We start from the raw sequence: 27,498 nt of genomic DNA on the forward strand, positions 1-27,498 counted from the left end.
GCTTTCTTTAGCTGGATAAGTTTTCAGGGCTTTTTTTTTATATTGGCCGCATAGAACATGACCGGAACAGTGTAACATGAGTTTAGGTAAGACTCATTCTGTGGTGACGGTAAGTAAGGCACGCCAGACTGTCCATTACGGTAGGATATTGCACTTCTTCTGTGCTTGAGGGCAAGAGGCTGAACTCTGGAAACTCCAACATTCCAACAGCAGTATTAACCTTTTATTTGGTCCTGTTATACTTTTATTCTGCCTTCCTTCAATAAATTTGGACTCAAAGCAGATTATATCAAATAGTTAAATGCAAATAACAGCCAGAGAGATGGTAAGTTGAAATACAGGTCTTTTCCTAGCGTGTAGCAGATGGACTCAAAACAAGTGGGTATAGTGTGCTCGTGTTAGCAGTTGGAGACTGATCTGACGTCAGCACGGGTACATATACCCCCACAGGAAGTGTAGTAAATCAGTAATTTCCGTCTCCAAAGCAGTTTGGAGCTACCTCACGCTCGCTGAGCGTGTTTCCAAATTCTAATAACTAAATCCATCTCGACATCGGCAGACTACTGTCCAGATACCTGGAAATGTCAGAGGCAGTACGAAAGACGGACCACCTGTTCGTCCTGCACAGCGGGAAGAAGCAAGGGGAAGCAGCCTCACGGCCAACCATCGCCCGCTGGATTAAAGAAGTTATCAAGGCAGCCTACGTAGAGGCAGGAAAACCACCACCTCTACAGGTCAAGGCTCATTCTACCAGAGCGCAATCGGCCTCTTGGGCAGAAACTAGGATGCTGTCGCCTGCAGAGATATGTAAGGCGGCGACGTGGTCCTCCATACCTTCTCCAGATTCTACCTTCTGGACGTCTAGGCCAGGGAGGACACAGCATTTGCGAGGGCAACCCTACACGGTCCTCGGGCAGCCTCCCGCCCAGTCTAGGAGTAGCTTTTTTACATCCCACTTGTTTTGAGTCCATCTGCTACACGCTAGGAAATGTAGAGATTACTTACCTGATAATCTCCTTTTCCTTAGTGTATGCAGATGGACTCAGCATCCCGCCCGGCTGCCAGTATACATGGGGATTTGCCGACTCACGGTAAGCCATGTTTTCTTATATAGGGCATCCACCCTGCCGTGTCGACGCCTTCCGGCTGAGTACACTGGCCGTCTCCAGCTACCATCAATTGGTCAGGGTAATCCTGTTCATTTAATTGATCAGTCAGTCACACATATATCCATAAAAGCTTTTGCAAGGAAGATTACTGATTTACTACACTTCCTGTGGGGGTATATGTACCCGTGCTGACATCAGATCCATCTCCAACTGCTAGCACGAGCACACTATACCCACTTGTTTTGAGTCTATCTGCATACACTAAGGAAAAGGAGATTATCAGGTAAGTAATCTCTACATTATTCTTCCTCGTCTATAGTTCACCCTTGTTTTGCTTATTGTTCAGATCTCAGTATTGTCTTTTGCAGTTTGCAGCTTGGACACTGCTCATAATCTCCTTTCCGGTGCTGTCCCCCTGCACGCCTTGGCACAGTGTGTCTGCATGGCTGAAGCGCAATGTGTCCTCTCAGCTTGGAGGCAATAATGATTTTTAATTTTATAAAGGGCTATCTAGCATTGTCTGGATCATTTTCCATTGCAGTGTGTAAGAAAGCAAAAGAATGAGAGGTAGATGGCATTGCTAGTATAATTTACCATATTCTTGCTAAACTCAAGATGTTTTGTCTCAAATATTATACTGCAGAGTAATGCTGCTATGTTTTTTGTAATTGACCATTTAGGTGGAAAATTTGATAAAATCTACACTGGATTTCCATGGCAAGATTGATTTTCTGGTGAACAATGGGGGAGGCCAGTTTCCCTCCCCTGTTGAAGCCATCACAGCCAAGGGCTGGCATGCAGTAATTGAAACCAATCTCACTGGGACCTTTTACTGTTGCAAAGCAGGTAAAGACTGCGCCTTCTGTATGTCCAGGTAGTGAGCAACACAGAATGGATCTTAGTCTGTATACATAGTTTATATCTTGTATGTTTTTCTTTGTTGCACTGCAGTCCGGTGACCTGTGTTTTATTACATAGTAAGAAGTCTTTGATCTAGTTGACCATTAGAGCTGCATTGTGATCGATCTGGTCCCTCTAAGTAGACATTCCCTGTTTTACATTTCCGTCCACAGAGTGAAATCTAGAGACCCCAAGGCACCCTGCGGCAGTTGTTTTCTCAGGCAGGGGATTCTCCATGTTAGACAAAGGCTAACCCCCCCCCCCCCCCCACCTCTGTTGCAGAAGTTACGCATGCTCGAAGCAGGCGTAACTTTGTGCGCGCCGGGCCGGCTGCCGCGCACCGTGTTCGGGTCCGGGGGCTGGTCCGGAGACCGCGGCCATGCCCTCGGAATGCCCCCGGGCCGAAACCACTCCCGCGGCACCGCCCCCCGATGACGCGCCGTCCACGTCACGTCTCCCGACATGCCCACCCCAAGAAAGCCCCGGGACTTACGCACGTCCCGGGGCTTTGCGCGCGCCGGAAGCCTATGCAATATAGGCTCGGCGCGCGCAGGGCCGTTTTAGAAGAGTTACGCACGTACCCCTTTTAAAATCCGGCCCTAAGTGAATGAAATGCTGAATATGGAAAGTTGCAGGGTTGAAAGAAGTGTTTTATATTCTACTGTGAAAGAAATATTCATAAAATAAAAAATGTTACAACCAGATGTCAAACCATTCCCTCCTGTCTTCCAGTATACAACGCTTGGATGAGGGAACATGGAGGCGCCATTGTAAACATCCTGGCTGACATGTGGAAAGGATTTCCCGGCATGGCGTAAGGATAAGTACAGAAACTGAAAATTATGGTGCAGAAAACAAAATTAAGAAGTGCTTTATGGTTGTTTTGTTTTTTGTTTCTTTTTTAACAAACTTTTTATGGCTTGTCAGAGGAGAACAGAAAAGCAAGGTAATTGTACAAATAGCAATGTTGCATACTTAGGGTAACAACAAGAAACCTTCAAGAATTCCCCCCAAACCAGCTTGCAACAGCTCAGGTTTCACTAGTGTGAACTGCCAGCCCTACTGTATGACCCCCAGCACTGTCGCTCCTGTGCCACACGACACTCATTTTTTTGCATTTGCTTTTTTTGTTGCTGTTTTTCTTAACTTCCTTTCCTGTAGCCCGTTCCCCCTTCTTACACCCCTCTCTCCGACTTCTTTCACCTCCCTTCTGGCCTCCTGCCGCCGCCTCCTCTACCTCCTGCCCCTCTCCTCAGTAGCACTTTCTTTTCTTTGCCTTCCAGCAGTCGGAGGCTGCAGCAGCAGCAGCTCCACAGTAGCCAGGAGCGATAGCTTTTATACACAAGCAAATTACTGTGCTGTCAACTGTATAAAAGTTTGCTCCCTCAAGAGAATGTTAGTATTAATTCCAAAGCAAAATCTGATTGTATGTATTTATTTATAAAACTTATATTCTGCTTCATCTAGTTATTATTGATCAGAGCAGCTTGCATGATTGCATTCATAATATCCTTACATTCACATATATACACAGTAAACATAAAACCTTAATCATTCTACTGTCAACAGTATCCATGGGAACCAAATTCTCGTTTCGCATGGATTTCTCAGTGTCCTTTCTGCAATGGAATAAATAAGCCTGCACTGGTTTGATCATTCTCACCTTTCTGTCTTTGAAAGCCATACTGGAGCAGCAAGAGCTGCAGTGGATAACCTGACCAAGAGTTTAGCAGTTGAATGGGCCCACAATGGAGTGAGAATCAATTCCGTTGCCCCGGTAGGTGACAGCAGGAATTGGTTGTGTTGCCAGTTTTTGTTCTTCTGATGGATTGATTTTGCTGTGGCATATGAAGTTGAGAAGACTGTAATGCTGTTATCTAGGTTATTAATAGGATATTAATGAGTACTATAATTATAAACAGATATCCAGGGCATTTGGGAGAGGGATGAATGATGGGTAAACAAAGTATTGCTTTAAAGGTTCACTGTCTGGGTTGGTAAAATGTAAAAATCCCAGGTACTTGTAGCAGCAGAGAGAGGCAGATTGGCTAATTCTGCCCCTTTCTATTATAAAAAAAAAAATCTGAATGGCTGAATGGTAATCTGCTTTCATTCTCCAAGTTAATTAATCCTTGTCTCATATGTAAATGTTTTCTTGTTCTAAGAATATTTTCTATAATCTTAGATGGCATGTCAGTTGGCCTTGTTCTAGTTCTAGATATGCTTCTATAACTAACCTCATATCAGTTCAAAATGTTCTACAGCCTTGTAATTTAGTATCTTTTATTAACTTATAGAGTCTTTTGTCTAGGAAATACAAGTGCAAGGATGAGACTAATGTTAGTACTTACAAAACTGCTTGTGATCAAAAACCCAGGAGTACAGGAATAATGAAATTCATATGTGACATGTCAAAAAGTGTTTTACTGAGACTTAAGAGCCTATGAGCACCCACATTAATAGTAATGATATATAACCAAAAAAGCTTGCAAAATATCTCCCTCATCTATGATTAGTCCCAGATCCCCATTTCAAAGATTCACCAATTTAGTTATATGATGCAGTATAATTTATGGTTTTTTTGTATTTAGTGATAATATCCAAATTCTAATCTTATTAAATTTGGGAATAGTTTCCATAAAGGTCCCTTCGTCTTCCGATAAAGCGATACTATCCATATCACCTGAAACTTGCAGAACACCTTTCCTAATATTCAAAAGAGCTGAGCTCCTAAGTTACATTTGAACTGCAGGCCTTGGATTCATTTACCTGGATTTAAGGTTTTATACTAAAAAACAGTGCCCAGCACCTAACTTCTTGCCCCAGCCCTCACTCTGCTCCAGTACTTGCCTACTTTTTACTTTCCTAAATTTTGGCACTCAGCCCTAGCAAATTTTCAAAAGGGCCAATTTAGGAGCCAACCTCCCAAAGTTAGGCTCCTAAGCCCTTTGAAAATGGGCCTTGTGGCAAATGTTTATATTGTATAGTGTTTAAATGAATAACTTAATTTTTGTCTTCCATTCTCTTTTTTTTCATAATATATTGAAAATAATTGTCAGTGGAAATGTTTTAAAAGAAAATCTATCTGCATTTCATTCTGGTACAATCTGCCCTAAGGGTTATGTACTTACCCCAATAACTTCAGTCCCATTGGGGCTGAAGAGGCTCAACTCTTCCGGACCTCCCATCCAGTTCTGCTTTGGGTCTGTGCAGTGACGAGACACTGTTTGTCTCCTGTGAAACCCATGGCAAAGACTACAGCAGCTTCTAGGAAAATGCCCCGCAAGAGCACAACGGTGAGGGAATGGGGAAAGTAAAAAGGGCCCTTTGGTAAGCAGCACCTCCTGTTGAATTTGCAGCTCTTCTGAGGCTACGTTATACTTCAAAAGGATGGAGCGTCTGAGCGCTTCATTTTGGGAGTCTGTACTCAGGGCTCAGAGGCCAACAGTAGTCACTGCTACTGTGGAAAGAACATTGTTTCTTAAACGCTGCCTTCCCTTATTACAGCTTTAATAGAGCGTGGCAGATAGGAAATATCATCGTTTTAGAGCTGCTTATCTACAAGGTACTGAAGCTGAGGCAGATTGTCTTTTGTGGGAGGGAGGGAGAAACTGCTGAAAGGCACTTAATTCTGGTCAAGCAGAGTGGGGGATGAAGTACCAGGATCATCTCAGCAGGTTAATGTGTCCCTCACTTCCCCTGCCCTCATCGAGTGGCTGAATAAATGATTTGATCAGAGTGGGGGATGAAGTACCAGGATCATCTTAGCAGGTTAATGTGTCCCTCACTTCCCCTGCCCTCATCGAGTGGCTGAATAAAAGATTTGATCAGAGTGGGGGAGGAAGTACCAGGATCATCTCAGCAGGTTAATGTGTCCCTCACTTCCCCTGCCTGAAGAGGCGTTATGAACATTTAATGCGTTCAGGTTACTATCCTTTCCAGTATTGGGCTGCTAGCTCCAAATCTGCTAAGTATTCGGGTGTGGGGATTCTATTTCCAAAGGACTTTGCTTTTGAGTTACTCGAATGTGTCTTGGACCCCCTGGGAAGATACCTTATGCTTATAATTAATATAGCAGGAGAAAAGTATACGTTACTCAATATCTATGCTCCCAATGTACAACAGTCTAAGTTTTTTGACACCTTAGCATATTTGGTACAATCGAAAAAAGAAGGTCAGTTAATTATGTTGGGTGATTGTAATATACCTTTATATCCTGCAACTTCGGGAGGCAAGGGTTCCACCTCAAGACCGCAATAGCTTGCTTACATTTTTAACGCAATTTCAGATTTTTACACCCTACCCTGAAAGACTATACTTTCTTTTCTAAACCCCACAACACATACTCGAGGTTGGATTATATTTTTGTGGATAAGGGGGTCTTACACAAAGTGCTTAAGGCTTCTATAGAGACCATCACGTGGTCAGATCACGCCCCTGTCTGGGCTGAAATATCTTTTCCTAAATATGACAGAGGCCAGCGTTTTTGGAGGTTAAATGATAGTCTCCTTGATAGCGAACCCTTTCTAGCCCAGTGTCGTCAGGTCCTAGAAGAATATACAGTGCTGAATAAGAAGCCTGAATTATCTCCTATAATCTTTTGGGACTGTATGAAAGCAGTGATTAGAGGGACATTTATAGCTCGGGCCACCTTTGTTAAAAAAATGGATTTGCAGGAGCGTAAACTCTTAGTAGCCAAGTTATTAGAGCTGGAGCAACAACATAAACGAGCACCTACAGTGAACTTAAGCGCTGCTCTAGATGATTGTAGATCGCAGATTGGGGCGTTAGATGCGGTTAAAATTGCTCATGAGCTAGAACAATCAGAACAAGTATACTTCGAGGGTGGCAATAAAGCGGGGAAGTTACTTGCGAATAAGTTGAGAGCCAAACGTTTGCAAAATATTATCACAAAAATTAGAGATGAACAAGGCAATATGCTTACTTCTAATGATGCTATTCGTCAGCAATTCCTTCAATTTTATTTAGAGTTATATTCTCATAATAAGGATATAGACCCCCAGAATATCCCCTTTTTTTTTTTTTTTACAGGATATTCCCTTACCTAAATTATCCGAGGAAGCATGTGAAGTGCTTGATAAGGAAATTTCGGAACTGGAAGTGGTATATGCCATTAAGCAACTTAAAACGAATAAATCCCCAGGTTTAGATGGTTTTACTGCCAGATTCTATCAGTGTTTTGTAGGTGAATTAGCTACACCGCTTACGAACATGTTCAATGCTCTACGAACAGAAGGTACTTTAAGCCCCAATTCGAACGTGGCCGGTATAACAGTCCTTGTGAAACCAGGTAGGGATCCCACACAGTGCGGTTCCTATAGGCCTATGTCTTTGTTAAATATAGACCTTAAACTATTGGCTAAAATATTGGCGAACCGGCTTAATGGTTATATTGCCCAGATCATCCACCCAGATCAGGCCGGATTTATTCCGGGCAGTATGGCATCTGATAATGTCCGGAAGTTATTAAACTCTTTGTGGTGGGTAAGATGTCTTAACATCCCTTTTCTATTTATGGCCATGGACGCTGAAAAAGCTTTCGATTTGGTCCATTTGCCCTTTTTATTTCATGTATTACAAACAATGGGATTTGGCAGTTTTTTTATTAATTGGATCCAAAAGTTGTACGACAAACCGCGCGCCTGTATTAAGGTGAACGGTGGATATTCCCCGTTCTTCTTGGTGGAGCGGGGTACTTGACAGGGGTGCCCGCTTTCTCCGTTGCTTTTTGCCTTGTTCATCAAACCATTGGCTCAGAAAATACGGGACTCAACTGAAGTTACAGGTATCAATGTGGGGAAATATTCCTCTAAGTTGGCTATGTTCGCCGATGATGTTATTCTGACTTTGACAGATCCCATGCGATCCTTGCCAGCAGTTGTTGACATTATTAAATCTTATAGCCAAGTTTCCGGTTACTCCATCAACTGGGATAAAACTGAAATTTTGAATGTCACCTTAAGAGAAGATCAAGTTAGAGACCTTAAAGCTAGTTTTGCTTTTAGGTGGGCGAAAGAAAAGATTAAATTTCTTGGCATATATTTTGGTGCTCATCAGGATATCTTTAGTCTTAACTACTCACCTCTCCTTACGAAATTATATAGAGAAATGGAAGAATGGAACCGATACCACATCTCCTGGTTGGGCCGTATTGCCACCTTTAAAATGAATATTTTACCCAGGATTAGCTATCTGTTTCAAACAATCCCCTGTACGATCCCCACTGCAGTATTGCTTAAATGGCAACGCAGAATAATGAAATTTTTGTGGCAAGGAAAACAGCCTCCGGTGGCCCAAAAGGTCCTATACCAACCCAAGGATAGGGGCGGTCTTGCTGTACCCAATCTTTTAAGATACCATGCAGCGGCTCAGTTACGGGTTGTGGTAGAATGGCATAGAATATCTACTCGCAAGCCTTGGACAATTTTGGAACAAGAAATCCTTGGACCTCTCCCCCTGACTAATTTGATTTGGCAACCCAGTAGAAATTGGCCTAAATTAGATAGATTGTCAACCCCAATTCAGCATACTCTGCAAATCTGGCATAAATGGAAATCCGCGTTAGTGGGTGATAAAACAGGGTCTATACTCCTTTCTCCTTTCTACTCACAGGATTTCCTGGAGGGTAGAGCAGACACAGTATTTAAATCTTGGCTAGCCAAAGGCATATGCAATTACAGCCACATTTGGGAAAATTCGGCCTGGGTGGGGTTCCTGACTCTGCAATCCAGATTTGATTTACCACAGGGTGAATTATATCATTATCTCCAACTGAATAGCTATGCACGTGCCTCTGGTATACAACTGGATTTGGTCAAGCCGGTCTCTCTATTTGAGAATTTTTGTAAGTCTGCTGATAAAGTCCAAAGACTGATGTCAAAAATGTATAAACTACTCATTCAGGGCATATGTGTACAACCAACATTCATTACCTTCTGGGAGGTAGACCTTGGATTTCCCCAGGGAGCGGACTTTTGGGATGACCTTTTTGCTAGTGGAAGTAAAGGATTGATATCTGCCATGCTATTAGAAAATAGCTTTAAACTACTATATAGATGGTATTATACCCCCACCAAGCTGCATAAAATATACCCAGCAGTTTCAGACAGGTGTTGGAAGGGTTGTGGGGGAGAGGGATCCTTTTTTCACCTTTGGTGGGAATGTGCCACTATCTCACAGCTTTGGAAGAGCCTGGATAACTGGCTAACAGATATTTTACATACGCCTATAATACTTACACCCTCAGTAGCATTACTGAATTCTGTTTATGCCCAGGGGGATAGATCGCTTCAGCGATTCATTAAACTTGTGGCCACTTCCGCCCGCTGTGAGATTGCTCTTCACTGGAAAGATAAGGCGGTGCCTACTTTGGTAAAGATTCAATCACGTGTGTCAAAACTTTACATTCTCAGTAAAATAACAGCCCATAGACGGAAACAACTAGGGGTATTTCACCGTATCTGGAACCCATACCTAATTTGGAGGCAGCAGCAGATGAAGGCTTGACATACTTCTGCATTCTTTCAAAGTTGTTTTACTATATTTTTCCTTATAGCACCAGGACAGATCTCATTCTTGGTAACCTTCTTCTTTATAAATGTAAGATCTCATGGGAACTAGGGGTGAGGGATATGGGGGGGGGGGGGGGGAATTAAATGAGAAACGCAGAGACTGATTGAAATTTTCTCAGTGTATTTATTTTACTGTTTGCATTTCTTTGTGGTATTGTATAGGTTGCATTCTGTTTCTCTAATAAAACTTAAATTAAAAAAAAAAAAAAAAAAAGATTTGATCAGAGTTGGGGAGAGTGCCAGGTTTCTAAATGTTATAAAAGGCAATGTAGAGAGAGGCTCCTTCTCTATTCCTCTGATTCTCTTTCAAACCACAGTGCTGTCCCCACTTCGAAATTCGTCAGATATGGGTTATAAATCTTTTAAAAATTAAAATAAAGTGTACTCAACTGGGTGGGAAGTCCAGATTGGCCTAATGTCTCTGGCCTATTGTGTCTGTGTCATCGGGAAGAAGTGTCACTCCCCAAAGGGGCAGAAACTTTGGTTTTATAATAGTATAATCTGTGCATAATCCTTGGTGGGTGCATATAGTGTGAGAGTTAGTGGACCACGATTGATGGGAAAGAGAGTTTCCTGTTCTTACCAATACTTATGTTTAAACGTTTTTTATTGAGTTTCCAATAAGAATACAACACTGAGGAGAGTTGAATCTGATCCCTCCTCAGACCAAAAACACAATACAATACAACTGTACAGAACAGCCCCCTCTTTCCCCCCCCACCCCAACCCACGCAGAGTGACATATACCACCATCCCTCAATTCAATTGCCCCATCCACAAGGTTAATCATTCACTGCAAGACTTCGGGCTCTATGAGAGATAGATTGCAGGTAGGCCTGCCACACCAACAAGAAACGACGTCTGCAATGGGCCGATACCTGAGAGGCCAAGGATTTCATTGTCATCATTGCATGGAACAAATTCCTCCAGGCCCAATACGACGGGGGTTCTGTCGACCGCCAAACTGATAATATCACCCTTTTCCCCACCAAGCAGGCTTTTTGTAAGAGAAGGCGCGAGCCAGGATCCTGTATCCAAATAGGCAAGATGCAGCCAAATAACATCCAATGGGGCGTAACTGGAAATGCAACATCCAATATTGTTGCCAGATAGCCTGCCACTTTGCGCCAGAAGCGTTGTACCCCAGGGCATGTCCAAAAGACATGTGACAACGTCCCCAGCGTTCCGCGACACCTGGAGCAGTCTGCTGAAGACGTTATGGTTAATTGAAAGGCCACTTGAGGAGAGACATAGGCCCGACTTAGAAATTTAAATTGCAACTCTCTGTAATACATATTAGTTGAGATCCTGGTGATTCGCCCAAACCCTATTTTCAAAATAGCCTGGGTGATTGTAAAGTCACCATCCCTCCTTTTTTTAGGCGCAGATAATACTGAGATAAGGAGGGTATCTTATTTGCCGCAAACTGAAAAATTTCATCCAGCCGATGATACACCAAGGGATCACTGTAAGAAGCTGGAAGAGCACGTAAATAGTGGACAATTTGCATATAGGGAAAGGTTTGCGTTATCCCAAAACCATAGAGGGCTTGGAAATCTTTAAAGGAAAGTATTTCTCCCGTGGTTGTCCACAAATGACCCAAGCGCGTGATTCCTCTCTCCTTCCAGATCTTGAAAGATGAGGATTGCAACCCCGGGGTAAAATCACCGGGAAAAAGTGGGCACAAGATGCCGGTAGCTTTAGAAGTTTCATCAGCCGCCGCCATGTTTGCCTAAGTGGGCGCACCAACATTGTTTGCTTTAAAAAAGAGGGAATAGCCGGCGACATCGATTGCACCACGTAAGCTGGCGCAACTGGGTTCATCAAGGCAACATCCGCATATAGCGGGGCATGAGCAGAAGCACCCAGCATCCAATCCCTAATGACCCTCATATTACAAGCCAAGTTGTATACTGCCAAATCATGTACCCCCATCTCCCCCTTTCCCCACCTAGATTTCAACCAGGTTAAAGGAAGGCGTGCCTTCCCTCCTCGCCACAGAAATCTTCCCAGCGCTCCTTCCAAGCACTGAAGATCCTTCCGCCGTATGAGAATTGGCAGATTTTGAAAGAGATAAAGCCAACGGGGCAAGAGCATCATTTTAAAGAGATTTATCCTGCCTACCAAAGAGAGCGGCAACCTGGTCCATGTAACTAACTGTGTGATGGTAGCCTGTAATCTCTGTGGGACGTTTACCTGGTATACCTGTTCAGGATCCACAGGAAGATTGATTCCCAAGTATGATAAAATATCTGGGGCCCATTGCAACGGAAAATTTCCCTGCCACTGTGCTGGGAGCGTGTTGGGGTAAGCCAAGACCGAGGATTTAGACTCATTTAAATGTAATCCAGAAAAACGTCCAAATTCCCCAATCGTGGCCAATAATATAGGCAGGGATCGTCCAGGTTCAGTTATAAAGACCAGCAGGTCATCTGCGAAAGCCACCCCCTTAAAGATTCGTGAGCCGAATCTCACTCCCCGAATAATACTGTTTTGATGTATGGCTAACAGGAGAGGTTCTAATTGTAATATAAACAATAATGGGGCAACGGGGCACCCCTGTCTGGTGCCCCTAGCTACCACAAATGGGTGGGATAGCACATTATTGGCCCAGATAACAGCCCTAGGGTCCGTGTATAATAAACTTATAGCCTGAAGATAGTACCCCTCAAACTCCATTTTTCTTAATATAAAAAATAAATATTTCCACTCCACTCTATCAAAGGTTTTTTCCGCATCAAAACTTATTACCAGATGGGGTTGTTCTAACTGCCTACAAATAGTTTGTGCTATCAATACCCTACGAATGTTAGCTAGCGTGTACCGCTGACAGACAAAACCCACCTGGTGATCCCCCACCAATGATGGCAACAACGGGGCCAAACGCTCTGCCAAGATTTTCGCCAGTATTTTGTGATCTAAATTCAATAAAGAGATCGGACGATACGATTCCGGTCTCAAGGGATCCTTGTTTGGTTTAGGTATCAGAGTAATTAAGGCCAGGTTTTCGTAGGGAGAGAAGGATCCACGCTCTATCAATTCCGTGTAATTGCCCGCCAGCGGTCCCGCTATCTGGTCTACCACCCCTTTGAAAAATTCTGCCGTGTAGCCGTCAGGGCCTGGTGCCTTTAAACTTGATAACCTGAGCAACCTCTTCTTTCTGTATAGGCTGATTTAGCCGCTCCCTCTGTTGTGGAGTCAATGAGGGGATGGGCAAATCAGAACTAAACCTATCACTCATCTCCTCCGACCCCCCTTCTGAAGTATAGAGAGCCGAATAAAAGTCTCTAAATCCTTCCAAAATACCCGCAGTATCGCGAATTACCTGGGAGGAGGCCAACCTTAACGCTGGAATAAACCTATTGGACCATGCGGTCCAAATCATGTTCGCCATCATTTGCCCTGTTTTATTACTATATTGGTATAACTGAAATTGATAATAAACAAAACTCTTCTTCGCTCGTTGATGTAAAAGGGAGTTAAGAGCAAACTGTAGAGAACGATAAGTGGCTCGCTCCTCCTCACCACCTCCTGCTACTAAGCGAATCCTAGCGCCACACAACTGACTATTCAACAATAATATACGGCGGTCTAAAACCCGTTTGCGATGAGAAACGTAAGATATTATCTCTCCTCTAATGACTGCCTTGGCCGTGGCCCAAAACAAAGCTGGTTGATCCATGTGTGACTTATTATTGGACTTGTATTCTGTCCATTTGGCGCGCAAAAAATCCCGAAATTTCGTGTCAGTGGCCAAGTAGTAGGGATAACGCCAGATTCGCGCCGACGTATGGCCCCGATTGAATTGCAAATCCACCCAAATTGGCACGTGATCAGAAATCACAATATTCTTAATCCCAGCATCTATGACTGAGGGAAAGGCATGGTCACTAATCATGAAATAGTCAATCCTGGTTTGAGAGGCGTGTGCTCCAGACAGATGTGTAAAGTCCCGCTCCATAGGATTAAGCACTCTCCATACATCTAACAGATGAAAAGCTTGCTCCAACAACTGAGGTCCTCTGCCCATGCCCCGCTCCTGTGCCCGCGACGACGAGGCATCCAGAGCAGCGTCCCGAATTGTATTGAAATCCCCTCCTAGCAACAAAATCTCATTTATATAGGGAAGCAAATGAGAATAAATGCTACGATAAAAAATGGGGCTGTAAGTATTGGGTGCATATATATTGCATAGAACCACTGTTCTGCCATAAACCTCGGAAATCAATATGATATAGCGACCCTGAGGATCCACAATTTCCTTGATAATTTTCAATGGAAGCGTCTTATGAATCAGTATGGCTACCCCCGCTGACCGCGAAGATTCTTACCAATACTTAATGATCATGTGGCTGTTAACAACCAGTTCCCAGGAATTCATGCCAGCTGCATTGACCAAGCATTTTTTCAGTTTATCTGGTGTTTTTAAATAGCACAAACTTTCCAAATAGAATCTTATATCAGCTGAATTAATTTTCAGATTTGTGCTAGAAATGTATGTTCCAGTATTTTTTGTATTGGGTGTTGTAAATTGTTTGAGGAACAGAGACTGATGATACATGACTCACTCTAATGAAGGCAGAGCGACCAGAGGGGGGCACCCCAGGGCTTGGTACTGGAGCTGGTTCTTTTCAATTTCTTCATTCTTGATGTTGCTTGAGGAAAAACATGCTTGTTTGCCTAGGATGCCAAAAATTGTAATGAAATAAATATGCCAGGAAAGGGGACATGAGAAAACATTGAGAGAATGGCCAAAGGTTTGGAGAATGCGTTTCACTGCCAAAAAGTGTAAAATTATTAGTATGAATGCAAACAAACAGCCACAGATCAGGACAAAACTAGAAATTTTCAAATGAGAGCGATCAAGGAGTATTTATTTCAAATGACCTCAAGATAAGCCAGTCAATAATATTTAAGTGTTTATCTTGGTAACCCAAGACAAAGGGAACACTAACAGTATGCTTGGTTGCATGAATAGATGCATCCTCAGCCTGAAAAAGGAGGTAATGTTTCTTTGAACAGGGCACTATTGAGATCCTACTGTGAGTATTGTTTTCATTTCTGGAGGCCATACCTTCATAAGAACATGGAAAGGATGGAAGCAGATCAGAGAAGGCCCACTAAAATAATACAAGGCTTGCAACACAAACCTTACAAAGAGAAGCTTAAGATACTGCAAATGCACTTGTGGAGGAAAGAAGAAAAAGGTGGATTCATAACAGAATCAGTAAAGCACAGAAGGGTAAAATGTTCCTTAGGAAATTGAAGGATAAGGAATCATGATCTTACAGTGCAAGGAGGAAGGTTCAGAGGAAACCTGAGAAAATTCTTCCTTACTGAATGGATGGCAGCTGCCTGGAATAATCCACCAGCAGAGTAGTGACAGAACTCGAGCATGCTTTGGATACGTACAGAGGACAGTGGTAGGAAGGAGGATAGGAGGGTGGCAGTGTGGCACAAGCTGGGAACACTGTAAACCACAGTGGGAACCAGAAGGCTGTAATACTCCAGAAACCAACTGGGACAATGCCAGCAGGTTGATATTAGCCTGTGCTGTCGAACAAGGTCACGGGGCATAAGCAAGCAGGTTTTAGGGCTAGTTTCTGTAGCTGTTAATTTATGACAAAGGTTGGTGATATGACATGGGAGCAAGTATAGTCATCTCCCCATGATGATAGAGATCCAAAGGGGAAGACGAAAAAAGCTGAGTTACATAAGGAGGGGCAAGCTTCTGCAGCTGGGATGTATCCTCAGCAGACTGGATGGTGCAGTTGGTCTTTCTATGTCGTCATCTGCTATGTAATGTTACTACTTATTATTTTTTCTTTTATTACAGGGAACAATCTTTTCAGAAACTGCTGTTGCACATTATAAAGATGAAGGGCACAATTTATTTAAAAACTACATGCCTAAGATTCCAGCCAAAAGACTGGGGATTCCTGAAGAGGTACAAAATCAGTTTGCCGACTTCACTTTAGTTCGCTTTGAAGCCACCTGCACTTGAAAAGTACTGGTAGTATAGTTCTTCTGTTTATAACTGGCACGCTGTCTGGCAGCAGGTCAACCTTTGTGTGTGTATTTAACTACAGAGCAACTGGATCTTCAAAATCAACTTGTACTCGTTTCTTATGCTTGAGACTCAGGTCTTGTGCTTGCTATGGAAAATTCACCCCTTCTAGCAACTGTGGCAGCTAAAGTTCTGAAAATACCAGCCCTTCTGTTATTGCTGCTGCTTTACTTCTTATTCCTGGTTCTCTTTCTTTTTTTGTCTTGTAATAGAAGGTGCCTACCACGGTAAAAAGGCTCCCTCCTGAAATTTGTAATTGAAAATGGCATTGTGTGTACCTGTATGATACCTGCACGGCAGTGGTTGGCATGTCAGGACCCCGTTCTCTCCCGTTTCTCACCCCTCATAATGGTCGGCTGCAAAACCAGCACATGCAACCAGCAGTGTGGATATTAGTTTTCTGCTGCCTCATTTGACAAACAATTCAAATTTAACAAGTAATAAAGTGGAGATGGGTGCCAGTCATCTCAGTTTCCCCGCTACGTTTATAGCGGGGAAAAATAAACGGAGTCAGTAAAAGTGTGCACTTGGTGGTGCATGCCAAAGAAATCAAACTCCATGCAATAACAGAAGTATTCAGCAAAAAAAACAAGGCTTATTAAGATAGTGAAATGTGCATAGGGGGCAGGGCCTGCTCACATGTCTCATAACTGAGTTTGGATTTTAAAAAAGGATTTTTCCCTGTACGTACCAGGATCAGTCCAGGACACCTGGGTTGTGACTCCGCACCAGTAGATGGAGACAGACTAAAACTTGTGGGCGGAGCCATATATGCCCCTGTGCCAGTCACAGCCCCTCAGTCTTACTCTGTCTCCAGTAGATGGTGCAGGTCCAGTCACAGCCCTGCCTGGCCTGCTTGTTTCTGGTTGTTGGTCAGGTTTGGATTTTGGGCTAGTTTTTGGTTAGGCCTAGTTGTGTTTATTCCAAATTGGGTACAGGTTGCTGCGCTTGGTTGCTTGCGAGGTATGGCTCCGGGGGTTTTCCCTGGCCCTGCACCGGGGGTTTTCCCGGTTTCTTCGGGAAGCGAAGCATCTCCGTCCTCCATTGCGTCATCCCTGTCCGTCCCGGAGCTTTCTCGGGTTCTCTCTTCCTTATGCTCGGCGCCGTTTGAGCCCTTGGAGCGGTCATCTTTGGCTGATCTCACGGTGAGGACCGTATTCCTGGTGGAGATAGCTTCGGCACGGTGTGTTTAGGAGCTGCAGGCTCTCCCCGGGGGGAAGCCAAGGTGCCGCAGGGTCCCGCGCGATGATCGTCCGCTGGCTCAAGGAGACCATTGGCTCAGCGTACGTGGTACTGGGCCAGCCGTTCCCGTGGGTCTCAGAGCTCGCTCGACACGTTCCCACACTGTGTATTGGGCGGAATCTTCTCGGGTGTCGCCTCAGGAGCTTTGCAGGGCAGCTGCCTAGGAGTCGTTCCACTCCTTCCTTAGACACTACTGGTTGGATGTTCAGGCTACTGATCCGGGGTATTTGGAGTGAGGGTACTCTGAGCGGGACTCTCTGCTTCCCACCCTCGGTAAGTTGGCTCTGGTACATCCCAGGTGTCCTGGACTGATCCTGGTACGTACAGGGAAAGGAAAATTAGTTTCTTACCTGATAATTTTCGTTCCTGTAGTACCAAGGATCAGTCCAGGATCCCGCCCGCAGCGCTGTGCTATAGTAACGGAGAGTCCGCTCATTGTGGTTTTCAGTACTCTGCCCCTTGTTATTCGCTCTCCCGGTTGGGGAGTCTGGTCCCTGTAGGGGTGTTGGAGTTGTTTTCGTTTACTTACATGTTTGTATGGTTAGCTCTGGTTGTTTTATGGATTTTCTACTTTGACATTACGTATGACTGAGGGGGGCTGTGACTGGCACAGGGGCATATATGGCTCCGCCCACAAGTTTTAGTCTGTCTCCATCTACTGGTGCGGAGTCACAACCCAGGTGTCCTGGACTGATCCTTGGTACTACAGGAACGGAAATTATCAGGTAAGAAACTAATTTTCCTTTATTGAGTACGTACCATCTTTTTTGTCCATATTTTAATTCTTGCATAACTTGGCTGACAGAATACTAAGCCCTAAGCCTTCAACACAGGCTGAATTTTTAAAAGCAGTTCTTTCCATCTTTGTAGTGATTATTTTAGACGTCTGCCGAGGACTGGTAAGCAAGCATCAAGTTAGCTCCTTCTAGCACCTGATGTGGTTGCTACATTTGTGGTTTAGTTTATTTTCCTCTGGGGTTTTACCTTGGGTTTAAGGTCCCTTCCCTTTCTGTAACTCATTCATCACAGTAGTTGTCCAGGGGCTGAAGTCTGCAACTTGCTCTTGAACCTAGTACTTCTGTATTCTGAATCTGGCCAGTACCTGTACGTACCCAGATCAGTCCAGACAGTGGCCGTCCTTTCAGTTTTTTGCTCTGACTCCATCTGTTGGAAGGGGGACATAACCCACTGTCTGGACTGATCCATGGTACTACAGGAACGAAAATTAGCAGGTAAGGAATAATTTTCTTGTACCTGTTGCTTGATTCTTGCTTCCACACTGTGTCTGCTATTTCTAAGTCTCTGCTTAAACCTAAACCAAGTAATTTCTGTGTGTAATATGTTCTGTATGTGTTTTATTTTCATTAGGTCTCCCCTATGGTGTGCTTCCTGCTCTCCCCAGCTGCCTCTTTTATAACTGGAGAAACCGTAAAGATTGATGCTGGACAAAGCTTGTATTGCACCTTATGGGAAGTACCAGGTATAAATGAATCCTCTCATACAAACTACATCATCCTTTGTTTTCTCATTAAAGAAAGCCATGTAAGCCCCCTCCCCTCTTTTCTCCAAAATCCATAATATTGTCTTGTGCCTAGTTACATTGTGGTTTCACAAATATTAACTGAATAAGTAATTTCACGAACAGCACAGCTCCATTGAACTGACACGATATTTACAGTTACTGTACATCCTTAGTGACTAGGATGGGAACTTTTGTTTGCATCTATCCTCCCTTTTAGATGCAATAAAATTAACCTTGTCCTCCTTCGGCATCATTAGCCATCTATTCTCCTGAAGAACGTTAATCTAGAAGTTGTCCTGCAGTCCCTACAACTCCCATCTCCGTGATCCGCTATGCAGCAGAGGTCATAGATTTTTCGCCTCTGAGGCCAATTTTCAAAGGGTTTAGGAACCTGACTTTGGAAGTTTGGATTATAAATTGGCCCTGTTGAAAATTTACTAGCGTTAAGTGCCAAAATTTTCCAAACCTAGTCTCACTAGGTCCCTAGATTTCGGAACCAAACTAATGAGTGGCTGCAAGGGCAGAGTTAGGTGCTAAGCACTGGTTTCAGCACTAGGCATGTAACCTAGGAGCCTAAATCTAGGGATATCAATAGCAGGCTTAAATTTATCCCCCTAAGTTTTAGGACTCCTACATTTTGGAGAATTTTCAGCTGAAAATGAAGGCTTCTAAAAGTTAGACTGAAAATAGATCGCTAAATTAACATCCTAAATTTAGGAGGTCGACTTTTCTTCTAATATCGGCTTCTATGTAAACATTTCTGCTATAACTGCAGAGTCACACCCTACAGACCTATGCTGGCTTTGAACCAATGACCTCTAGTTGAAAGACACGGTGATAATTTCCTTGAACCATCCAGTTCCTGTGGCTAGCCCCAACCACTCTCCGTGTAGTAAAGAAATCAAGACATTCAACAGGATGCTGCAGAACAGAGTTGGCACCAGCTACCATAGATCTTGGTGGGAATGTTGTTAGGTTAACCTTATGAGATGTTACTGTTGTGGGAATGCTGCCGTAACCCTGGAGTCCACAGAAGCACAGAATATGATGGCAGATAGACTATAAAATTCATCCAGTCTATCCAATTTACCTCCTGTTACAATGCCATAGACTTCAGTTGATGTCTGGCTTTCTCTTCACTTCTTGCAACTAAGAATCTTTTATGCTTATCCCTGACTTGTTTTGAAATCTGATACTGTTTTTGCCTGGGAGGCCATTCCATGCATCATTTTGTGAAGAAATATGTTCTAATGTCACTAATTAGTTTACCATCTTTGAATCTCATTTAAGACATCTTGTTGCAAAATGCCCTTTCCACCAGTGGAATATCCATGGGTGGGCCATGCCCCACTTACTCAGTTACCTGGCACCTGAGAAGAGAGGCCCGATACAGGGCCATTGTGAAACTCATCCCACGTGGCCTGAGGCTGACCTGATCTTTGCAGGGCCATCACGGAGCTCATACTGTGCAGCCTGAGAGGAGAGGCTTGACAGTTACAGTGCCATCATGGAGCTCATCCCGCGTGGCCAAGAAGAGAGGCCCAACTGTTGAAGGGCCATTGTGGAGCTCATCCCATGCGGCTCAATGCCCGAGAAGAAGCCATCGAGGAACTTATCCCATATGGCCCCACTGTCGCATGGCCATCGTGGAGCTCATCCCGCATTGCCCGAGAAGAGAGGCCTGACCGTCTCAGTACTGACGCAGAGCTCAACACTCACACCCAGAGAAGAGGCCTTGCAGCAAAGAGGCCCGGAAGAGAGGGAGAGGCACTGATAGTGTGTATGTGTTTGCATATGTATGTATGAGAGAGAGACAGAATGGGAGTGAGAAGCATGAGTGTGTGCATGTATGTGAAAGAGCATGAGAATGAGAAGCCGGTGTGTGTATGTATGAGAGATGCCATGAGAGTGAGAAACATCTATGTATATGAGAGAACATAGGAGTGAGAAGCCTCTATATGTACGTATGAGAGAGCACGGGGGTGAGAAGCCTGTGTGTGTTTATATGAGAGAACATGGGAGTGAGGTGTCTGTGTGTGTGTATGAAAGAGAGTATGGGATTGAGAAGCCTGTGTGTGTATGATGTATGAGAGAAAATATGAGTGAGAAACTTCTGTATATATATATATATGAGAGAAAGCATGGCAGTAAGAAGCCTTGTGTGTTTGTATATGAGAAAGCATGGGAGTGAGAATCCTGTGTATGTTTGTATGAGAGAAAGCTTGGGAGTGAGAATCCTGTGTATGTTTGTATGAGAGAAAGCATGGGAGTGAGAATCCTGTGTGTGTTTGTATGAGAGAGAGCATGGGAGTGAGAATCCTGTGTGTGTTTGTATGAGAGAGAGCATGGGAATGAGAAACCTGTGTGTGTGTTTGAGAGCGAGCATGGGAGTGAGAATCCTGTGTGTTTGTATGAGAGAGAGCATGGGAGTGAGAAACCTGTGTGTGTGTATGAGAGAGAGAGAAGCCTATCTGTTTGTGTATTAGAGCATGGGATTGGAGAGCCTTTGTGTGTATGTATGAAAGAAAGCATGTGGTTTGTAAAAGAGAAGCATGTAAGAGAGCCTATGTGAGAGTGGGAACTTGTGTGTGTGAATGGGAGCCTGGATAAAAGAGTGTGTGGGAGTGAGAGCCTGCATATGTGATTTGGAGCCTGTGTGTATGTGAGAGAGTGTATGCAAGAGTGGGAGCCTTGTGAGAGAAAGCATATGTTTCAGAGAGTGCATGTGAGAGAGAATCTGTGTGTATGGCGGAAGAAGGAGAGAAGATAAGAGGAGAGAGAAGAAAAGATAAGAGACCCTGAAAAAGGAATTAGGAAAAGACAGACAAGGGGAACAAAGTGACTGGGACCAACCAATTAGAAAAATAAGATCAATCAACAAAGGTAAAAAAAATGATTTTGACTTTCAGCAATTGAAATAGACCATTGTTGGGATTGTGCATTTCTTGTATATTTGTATTTTGCTTTTTCTTCAGTATTCCAGTATTCACAGAGACTGAGGCTGGTTTCTCAGGCTTTCCATTTCAGTTTTTCTATATGTTTGTTTCTAATTTCTAGTCCCTTATTCTGTATTAGGTAAGGCTCTGTCTGTGTTGCGCATGTGTGACAGAAGTACAATATTTTGGCTACTGCGTAGTTTCTCCGTAGCGATTTGTAGCAGTTCAGCTTGTTCTTTATGCCTATTACATAGTGTATTAGTGTTCTAGGACTTGGTAGATAAGGTTGTGGCTGTTTGAGTCCTGAGAGTTACTGCTGTTATGGTATGGCTTGGGAAGGTTGTAGGTGGTGGTTTTTTTGTTTTGTTTTGTAGGGATTTGTCTTACTTCACAAAGGGGTAGATTTTAAAAAATAGCGCGATCGCGTACTTTTGTTGGCGTTCCAGGCACCAACAAAAGTACACTGGATTTTATAAGATACACGCGTAGCCACGCGTATCTTATAAAATCCGGGATCGGCGCGCGCAAGGCTCCGAAATCGGAGCGGCCTCGGAGGGAACCTTTTCGCCCTCCCCTCACCTTCCCCTACCTAACCCACCCCCCTGGCCCTATCTAAACCCCCCCCACCTTTATCCATGGATTTACGCCTCCCGGAGGCAGACGTAAATCCGCGCGCGCCAGCAGGCTGCTGGCACGCCAAGACCCGACCCAAGGGCTGTTCCGGAGGGCGCGGCCACGCCCCCGGGCCGCCCCCGGGCCCACCCCCCAAACGCCTAGTCACGCCCCGAAATGCTGCGTCATTTGGTGACGCCCCCGACACGCCCCCTTAAAAAAGCTCCGGGACTTACGCGCATCCCAGGGCTCTGCGCGCGCCGGCGGCCTATGCAAAATAGGCGCGCGAGGGCCCTGCTCGCGTAAATCCGGCCGGATTTACGCGAGCAGGGCATTTAAAATCCGCCTGAAAGTGTTTGGCATTGGAGGGAGTTTGTTTTGCTGCCACTGAAGTAGTACCAGCATTTGAATATTTTTTTTTGCATGTTCTAGTTATGTTCTGCACCTGTTGAAAATCTGAAGTTCGTATTATGATTATTGCTGTTTTATTGTAATTATGATATTCTCCCACATTTTTGGAAAGAAGATTCATAAAAGAATATATTTATATTTGTTTTATTACATAATTGGAACTGATGTTTCTCTTAAACGTCTCTTACTTTTTACATGATGTGTATTTATAAACTGCAGTAAATATAAAATAAATATAATATAGATTATTAAGGTATTTTTAATGCTGGTAAGTGCTTCAAATAATAGAATTAAAACATTTTAAAGCATCACTCATGATATTGCTTAGAAATCCATTGTCAGATGCACTGTAAGGCATTATTTATTGATGAGTACAAATAGTGGGGCCTAGGCTTGTATATCAACTGCCCACCCATGTTAACCTTGGGGCCCCCCTCCCCCCCAAAAAAATGTTTCATTTCTGGCTTCGCCACTGCTTTGCACTAAGAAATGCTTGTTCTTTGTCCATTATTTTTACCATAGAATTATTTGAATGTTTCTCTTGTCTCTCCTCTAGTTGAGTATATGTATATCCTTGCGTCTCATTCCGTAGGGAAATTGAAGCAAGCTCTGTACCATTATGACAGCTCTTCTCTGGGCTGCCTCCATTCTGCCTTTATCTTTTTGGAGATACAGCGTCCAGATGAGGTATTGCCCATGACTTGCTCAGAGACCTTGCTTCCCTTTGTTTTTTACTCTTGAGTATACTTCTCCTTATTGACCCTAGCATTCTTCTGGCTCCGACCATTGCTGTCTTTGTAACCTTGAGATCATCAGATACGATGAGCCCCAGACCTCTTTTGCTTGGGTCACATCAATATCGCAACACTCATGGGCTGCTTCCTTGGATTTCTGCATCCCAGATTCATGGCCCTGCGCTTCTTTTGCATTGAATCTGAGCTGCCAAGCAGTTGACAATTCATCAAGCTTTCTTTGGTCGCACGTTTTATGTACTCCATTAAGAGTGTCCACTCTGTTACAGATGTTAGTATCTGCAAAAGGAACAAACATTTCCTACCAACAACTCGTCAATATTACCTTTGAAAATGTACTCGATATCCGAGAATCTCCACCTGGAGTGAAATCTGTTTGTTTATTTTATTTATTTATTTACAGGTTTTATATACCGATAATTGTTTGGAACATCTAATCTGTTTACATCAAACAATAATTCAGCAATTGGCTTTACAAATAGCTTAGCGAGTAACAACACAACTTAGCGAACAATAACAGCAATACAAAATAGGCGGTAGATATAGCTTGGAAGTCTATGTAACTGGCATGAGAAACATTACTGTGTACATCTTTGTTAGGGAAAATTCTTCGATATATTTATGTTTATTACTATCCTTTGTTCACTATTACTCAACCAGTTTCTAACCTAGTTAATCACCTTAGTACTCATGTCTAGGTCTAAGTATACCACATCCATTGCTTATCATGATTAAAATTCCAAGATTGCACTATCAAAAAGTGGCAAAATGCTGCTGCTTTGGATCCTGCAAACCACTAGAATTCAAGATATTCCATTACCTTTTCCTTTGGCAGGGACTCCATTAATTTAGCAAACCAAAAGAAGTCAGACTAACTGACCTGCAGTTATCAGTCTGCTCTCCGTGTCCACTTTCATGAACGGGGGGCAACATATACAATTCTCCAGTCCTCTGGAACTACCCCTGTTTGCAAAGTGATGGGCACAATCTTTCTGAGCTCCCCTAATATCCTAGAATGTAACCTGTCTGGCCCCTCTGCCTTGTCCACTTGCTGTTTTGCTAGTTTTATGCCAGCTTTCTCTCCCTAGTGGGATCTCTCGGCTCTCACAAGTACTCCTGCCAATTATTGGTCTCTCTCCATTTTACTAGAAAGCTTGGTATGTCTTCCTCTAGTGTAAATGGCTCTGTTCTTTAGCCTTAGTCATGTCTAAAATTCCCACTCCCTTTATGTGCAGTTTTAGTAACAGTGTTGTCATTTTTTTCATTTCTGTTCTGCTTTTATTTTAATTAATATAATGACTGTTGTAATGAAGTGTCTGCTGCCAGGGTCTCTGGTATCTTTGGAATAAATCTGTCCATTCTCTGGTTTTTGCACCTTCCGGGGTTAGAACTCGCAACTTCAAACCTGCCCACATTCCTAAGCCTCCATTGGGATCCAGGATTTAAGCCTCTCTTAAAAATGCATTGTCCAGCACATAAACTGCCTTCAGTTGTCTCTAGCTTCCCTCTGGCTTCTATACCTGGGAGTTAAGTTCTGCTCTTGGCTGTAAATACATAGTTCCACACATACAGACACTTCCTGCTGGATCTCATGGCTTTACTCTGGCTGTTTAACACAGTCTCGGTAATCCTCCCAGGTAGCCAGGGCTGAGAATTCAAACAATTCGTAATCTGGTTTTCGGTGCCTGAAAAAATCCTGCCTTGCTGGTGTCCACGGTCTGTTCACTGTCTTTCCCTTTGTCATTTCTCGCATGCCTCCTTGACTTCTCTGTTACTTGCTTTTTATTTCACTAAGCATAAAAGTATGTTGGAGTTCCAGCCCACCATTCTCTTAAGGACTCCACCCCATGAGCCTCATTCATTCTCCTGATGTGATGCATGCTGGGATTTGTAGTTCCCCAGCTTTTTTCTCTCTCAGGAGGATTATCTTTCCTGTCTTTCCTTGCTCTTAACTCCGATCATCTATCGTATAAAGTATGCACCACATCACACCAGTGCTGTGATACTTGTGAAATGTCCTGTTGAGCTAATTTGGCATGTTACTTGTTAAGGAGTAAAACTGACACCATTTTCTCTTCGTTCATAATATTAATCACTTGATGTTTGCATTTTTTTTTTAATCTCTTCATTCTGGGGTGGTCTGGGCTTTTCTTCTTTCTTTGCTTCACTGTTTGTAGCAGAAGATGCAAATCTGACATACAGTATCATGAATAAGAGTATCTAGATTGTGAGGTTTGCCAATAAATGGTGGTATTATTTTTTTTAACAGATCACAAGAATTGGCCCCCAGCGCCCGAATGCGACAATCTCAGAGCCTTGAAAGAAATGTTATCCAGCTCACCTCCATCGAAACTCTGAACATAGAGATGGAAATGGCAGCTCGCCTGGAAGGGATCATGACTTCATGTTAACTGATGATCAGTGTTAGCAAGTCCAGGCCTTCAAATTTGGTCTACTTGACAGTGCTACAATTCAGTTTTCATTTACCTTTCCTACTCAATGAATTAAAAAAAACAAAAAACAATTTAAGAGTTGTACGCTATAAAATGAAGTTCCTTAAACCATCAGGGATAAAATAGAGTGGTTGACGTGTTAATCCGATTGCACGTGCTAAATTAAGTCAACAAACAACAACAAAAGAAAGTGATCCCTTTTCATTGGTCTAATGTAATAGATTTCCCTTTATCAAGTCAAAACAAAATCTTTGTATTGCACAGCCTGAATGCCCTACAATGGAATACAGTTTAATAAATAATAAGCAAATAACTGTTGTCAAATTGAACTATGTGAATAAAAATAATAGAAAATAAGACAATGAAACGCTGTGGGGAAACAAGTAATAAAAGCATGTGGAAGGGGAGAAGAGGGAGGAGGTGGTCCTGGCCCTTACTCAGCAGTGACACCTACTGGCTGGGGGGAGGGAGTGTAGCAAGCATGCCAGGTTCCCAACCCCACTGTGATGGCTGGGTTAGACATTAAGGGGTAGATTTTCAAAGAAACGCGTGTGCGTCCATGAGCGCGCGGTTCCCGGTGTGCGCACATGGATGCAGTGATTTTATAACATGCGCGCGTCACCGCACACATGTTATAAAACGCCGGATTTTAATATCTGCGTGTACGGGTGCGGGCGGGTGGCCTCTTGCATTTGCAAGGTGGGGATTTTAAAAAACAATGTGTGGCAACATGAGTAGGCCTTTCCCAGTTCCCTCCCAGTCCGCTCCAATTAAGGAGAGGACTGGGAGGAACTGCCCTCTCTCCTAACTACCCTTCCTATCTTTTCCCCTCTCCTCCCAGACCCCTAAACCCACCCTAATTCCTTTAAATCTTTTTGGTTTACAACTTAACCGCTCTAGAGAGCAGAAGTAAATTGTACACGCTGGCCGACTGCCGGTGCATGCTTCCCCAGAACAGCGCAAAATGGCGCTGTCCCAGTCGACCCCCGTCGCGCCCCCCTGGCACTTCTGCGCATACCAGCAGATATGCGCATGGCTGGACCATTTCTGAAATGCACTCTGCATGCGCAAGGCCCGGCCACGTGCGTATCTCCAGTAATTGCACGCGCCGGGCTTTGAAAATTTGCCCAAAAGGGAACAATTTCCCTTTTGGGCACCCCATGGGTGCTTTTGACTTGTAAACTTTGTACCAAATTTCACAAAGAAAGTAATCGCTTAACTTTGAATATCCCTTGGGTATTGATTTTTTGCACCGGCAGATTTTTAAAGGAAATAATTTGCATCGATTTGAAAACGTCATCTGCATGCATTTATTTTCTGTTCCCATCTGAAACACACCCCCAGGAACACCTTCCCAGGGATATAGTGTATAAATCACTATTTGCCCACATAATTTGCTTGGAAAATTGTCTTACCTGCGAGTTTTAAAAATGGAAGAGGAATCGATTGATCTTTGAAGGTAAACAGTAAATGATGTTTTTTGGCAATTTCACATCATTATTATCGTTGATGATGCATGATATATATATCCCTTCTGGTTAGAAATTCAGGATATGTGTCCCAACTGAATGTATAATATTGCCACTCTAACTGAGGGTGCTTGGAAATATGCATGTTGTCTCCTTGATCTGAGCTAAGAAAATAAGGGGAAGGGGAGGGTGGGGAGTTCTTTTGAAGGGTGTAGGTTGGGGGATATGTAATTGGTGTTGAACTCCAAACTGTACTGTTATGTATGTTTATTGATGTGATATTATTCTTTTGCAAATGTTTGATCGGTGTGGGTGATCCAATTAATTTAGCATTATAATTCCCATCACTTCCGTAGAATAGAAACATAGAAACATGACAGCAGGAAAAGACCACATGGCCCATCTAGTCTGCCCATCCACCCAATTAATTTAG

General features: G+C 43.5%; 1 protein-coding gene across 4 annotated transcripts in view; it reads left to right on the forward strand.

The window, feature by feature from the left end:
* PECR (peroxisomal trans-2-enoyl-CoA reductase) overlaps positions 1-25,914 on the forward strand; it is a 44,152-nt gene extending 18,238 nt beyond the window's left edge. For all 4 annotated transcript variants that reach the window (XM_029605122.1, XM_029605124.1, XM_029605123.1 and 1 more), the window contains 6 exons: positions 1,790-1,955; positions 2,742-2,823; positions 3,690-3,786; positions 15,438-15,548; positions 18,279-18,390; positions 25,413-25,914. In XM_029605122.1, coding sequence (XP_029460982.1) covers positions 1,790-1,955; positions 2,742-2,823; positions 3,690-3,786; positions 15,438-15,548; positions 18,279-18,390; positions 25,413-25,501 — 657 coding nt within the window. In that variant the 3' untranslated portion in view covers positions 25,502-25,914. The remainder of the gene's footprint in view (positions 1-1,789; positions 1,956-2,741; positions 2,824-3,689; positions 3,787-15,437; positions 15,549-18,278; positions 18,391-25,412) is intronic.
* Positions 25,915-27,498: the final 1,584 nt, after the last annotated feature.

Source organism: Rhinatrema bivittatum, chromosome 6, assembly GCF_901001135.1.
Source record: "Rhinatrema bivittatum chromosome 6, aRhiBiv1.1, whole genome shotgun sequence".
In the NCBI taxonomy this organism is placed as follows: domain Eukaryota; kingdom Metazoa; phylum Chordata; class Amphibia; order Gymnophiona; family Rhinatrematidae; genus Rhinatrema; species Rhinatrema bivittatum.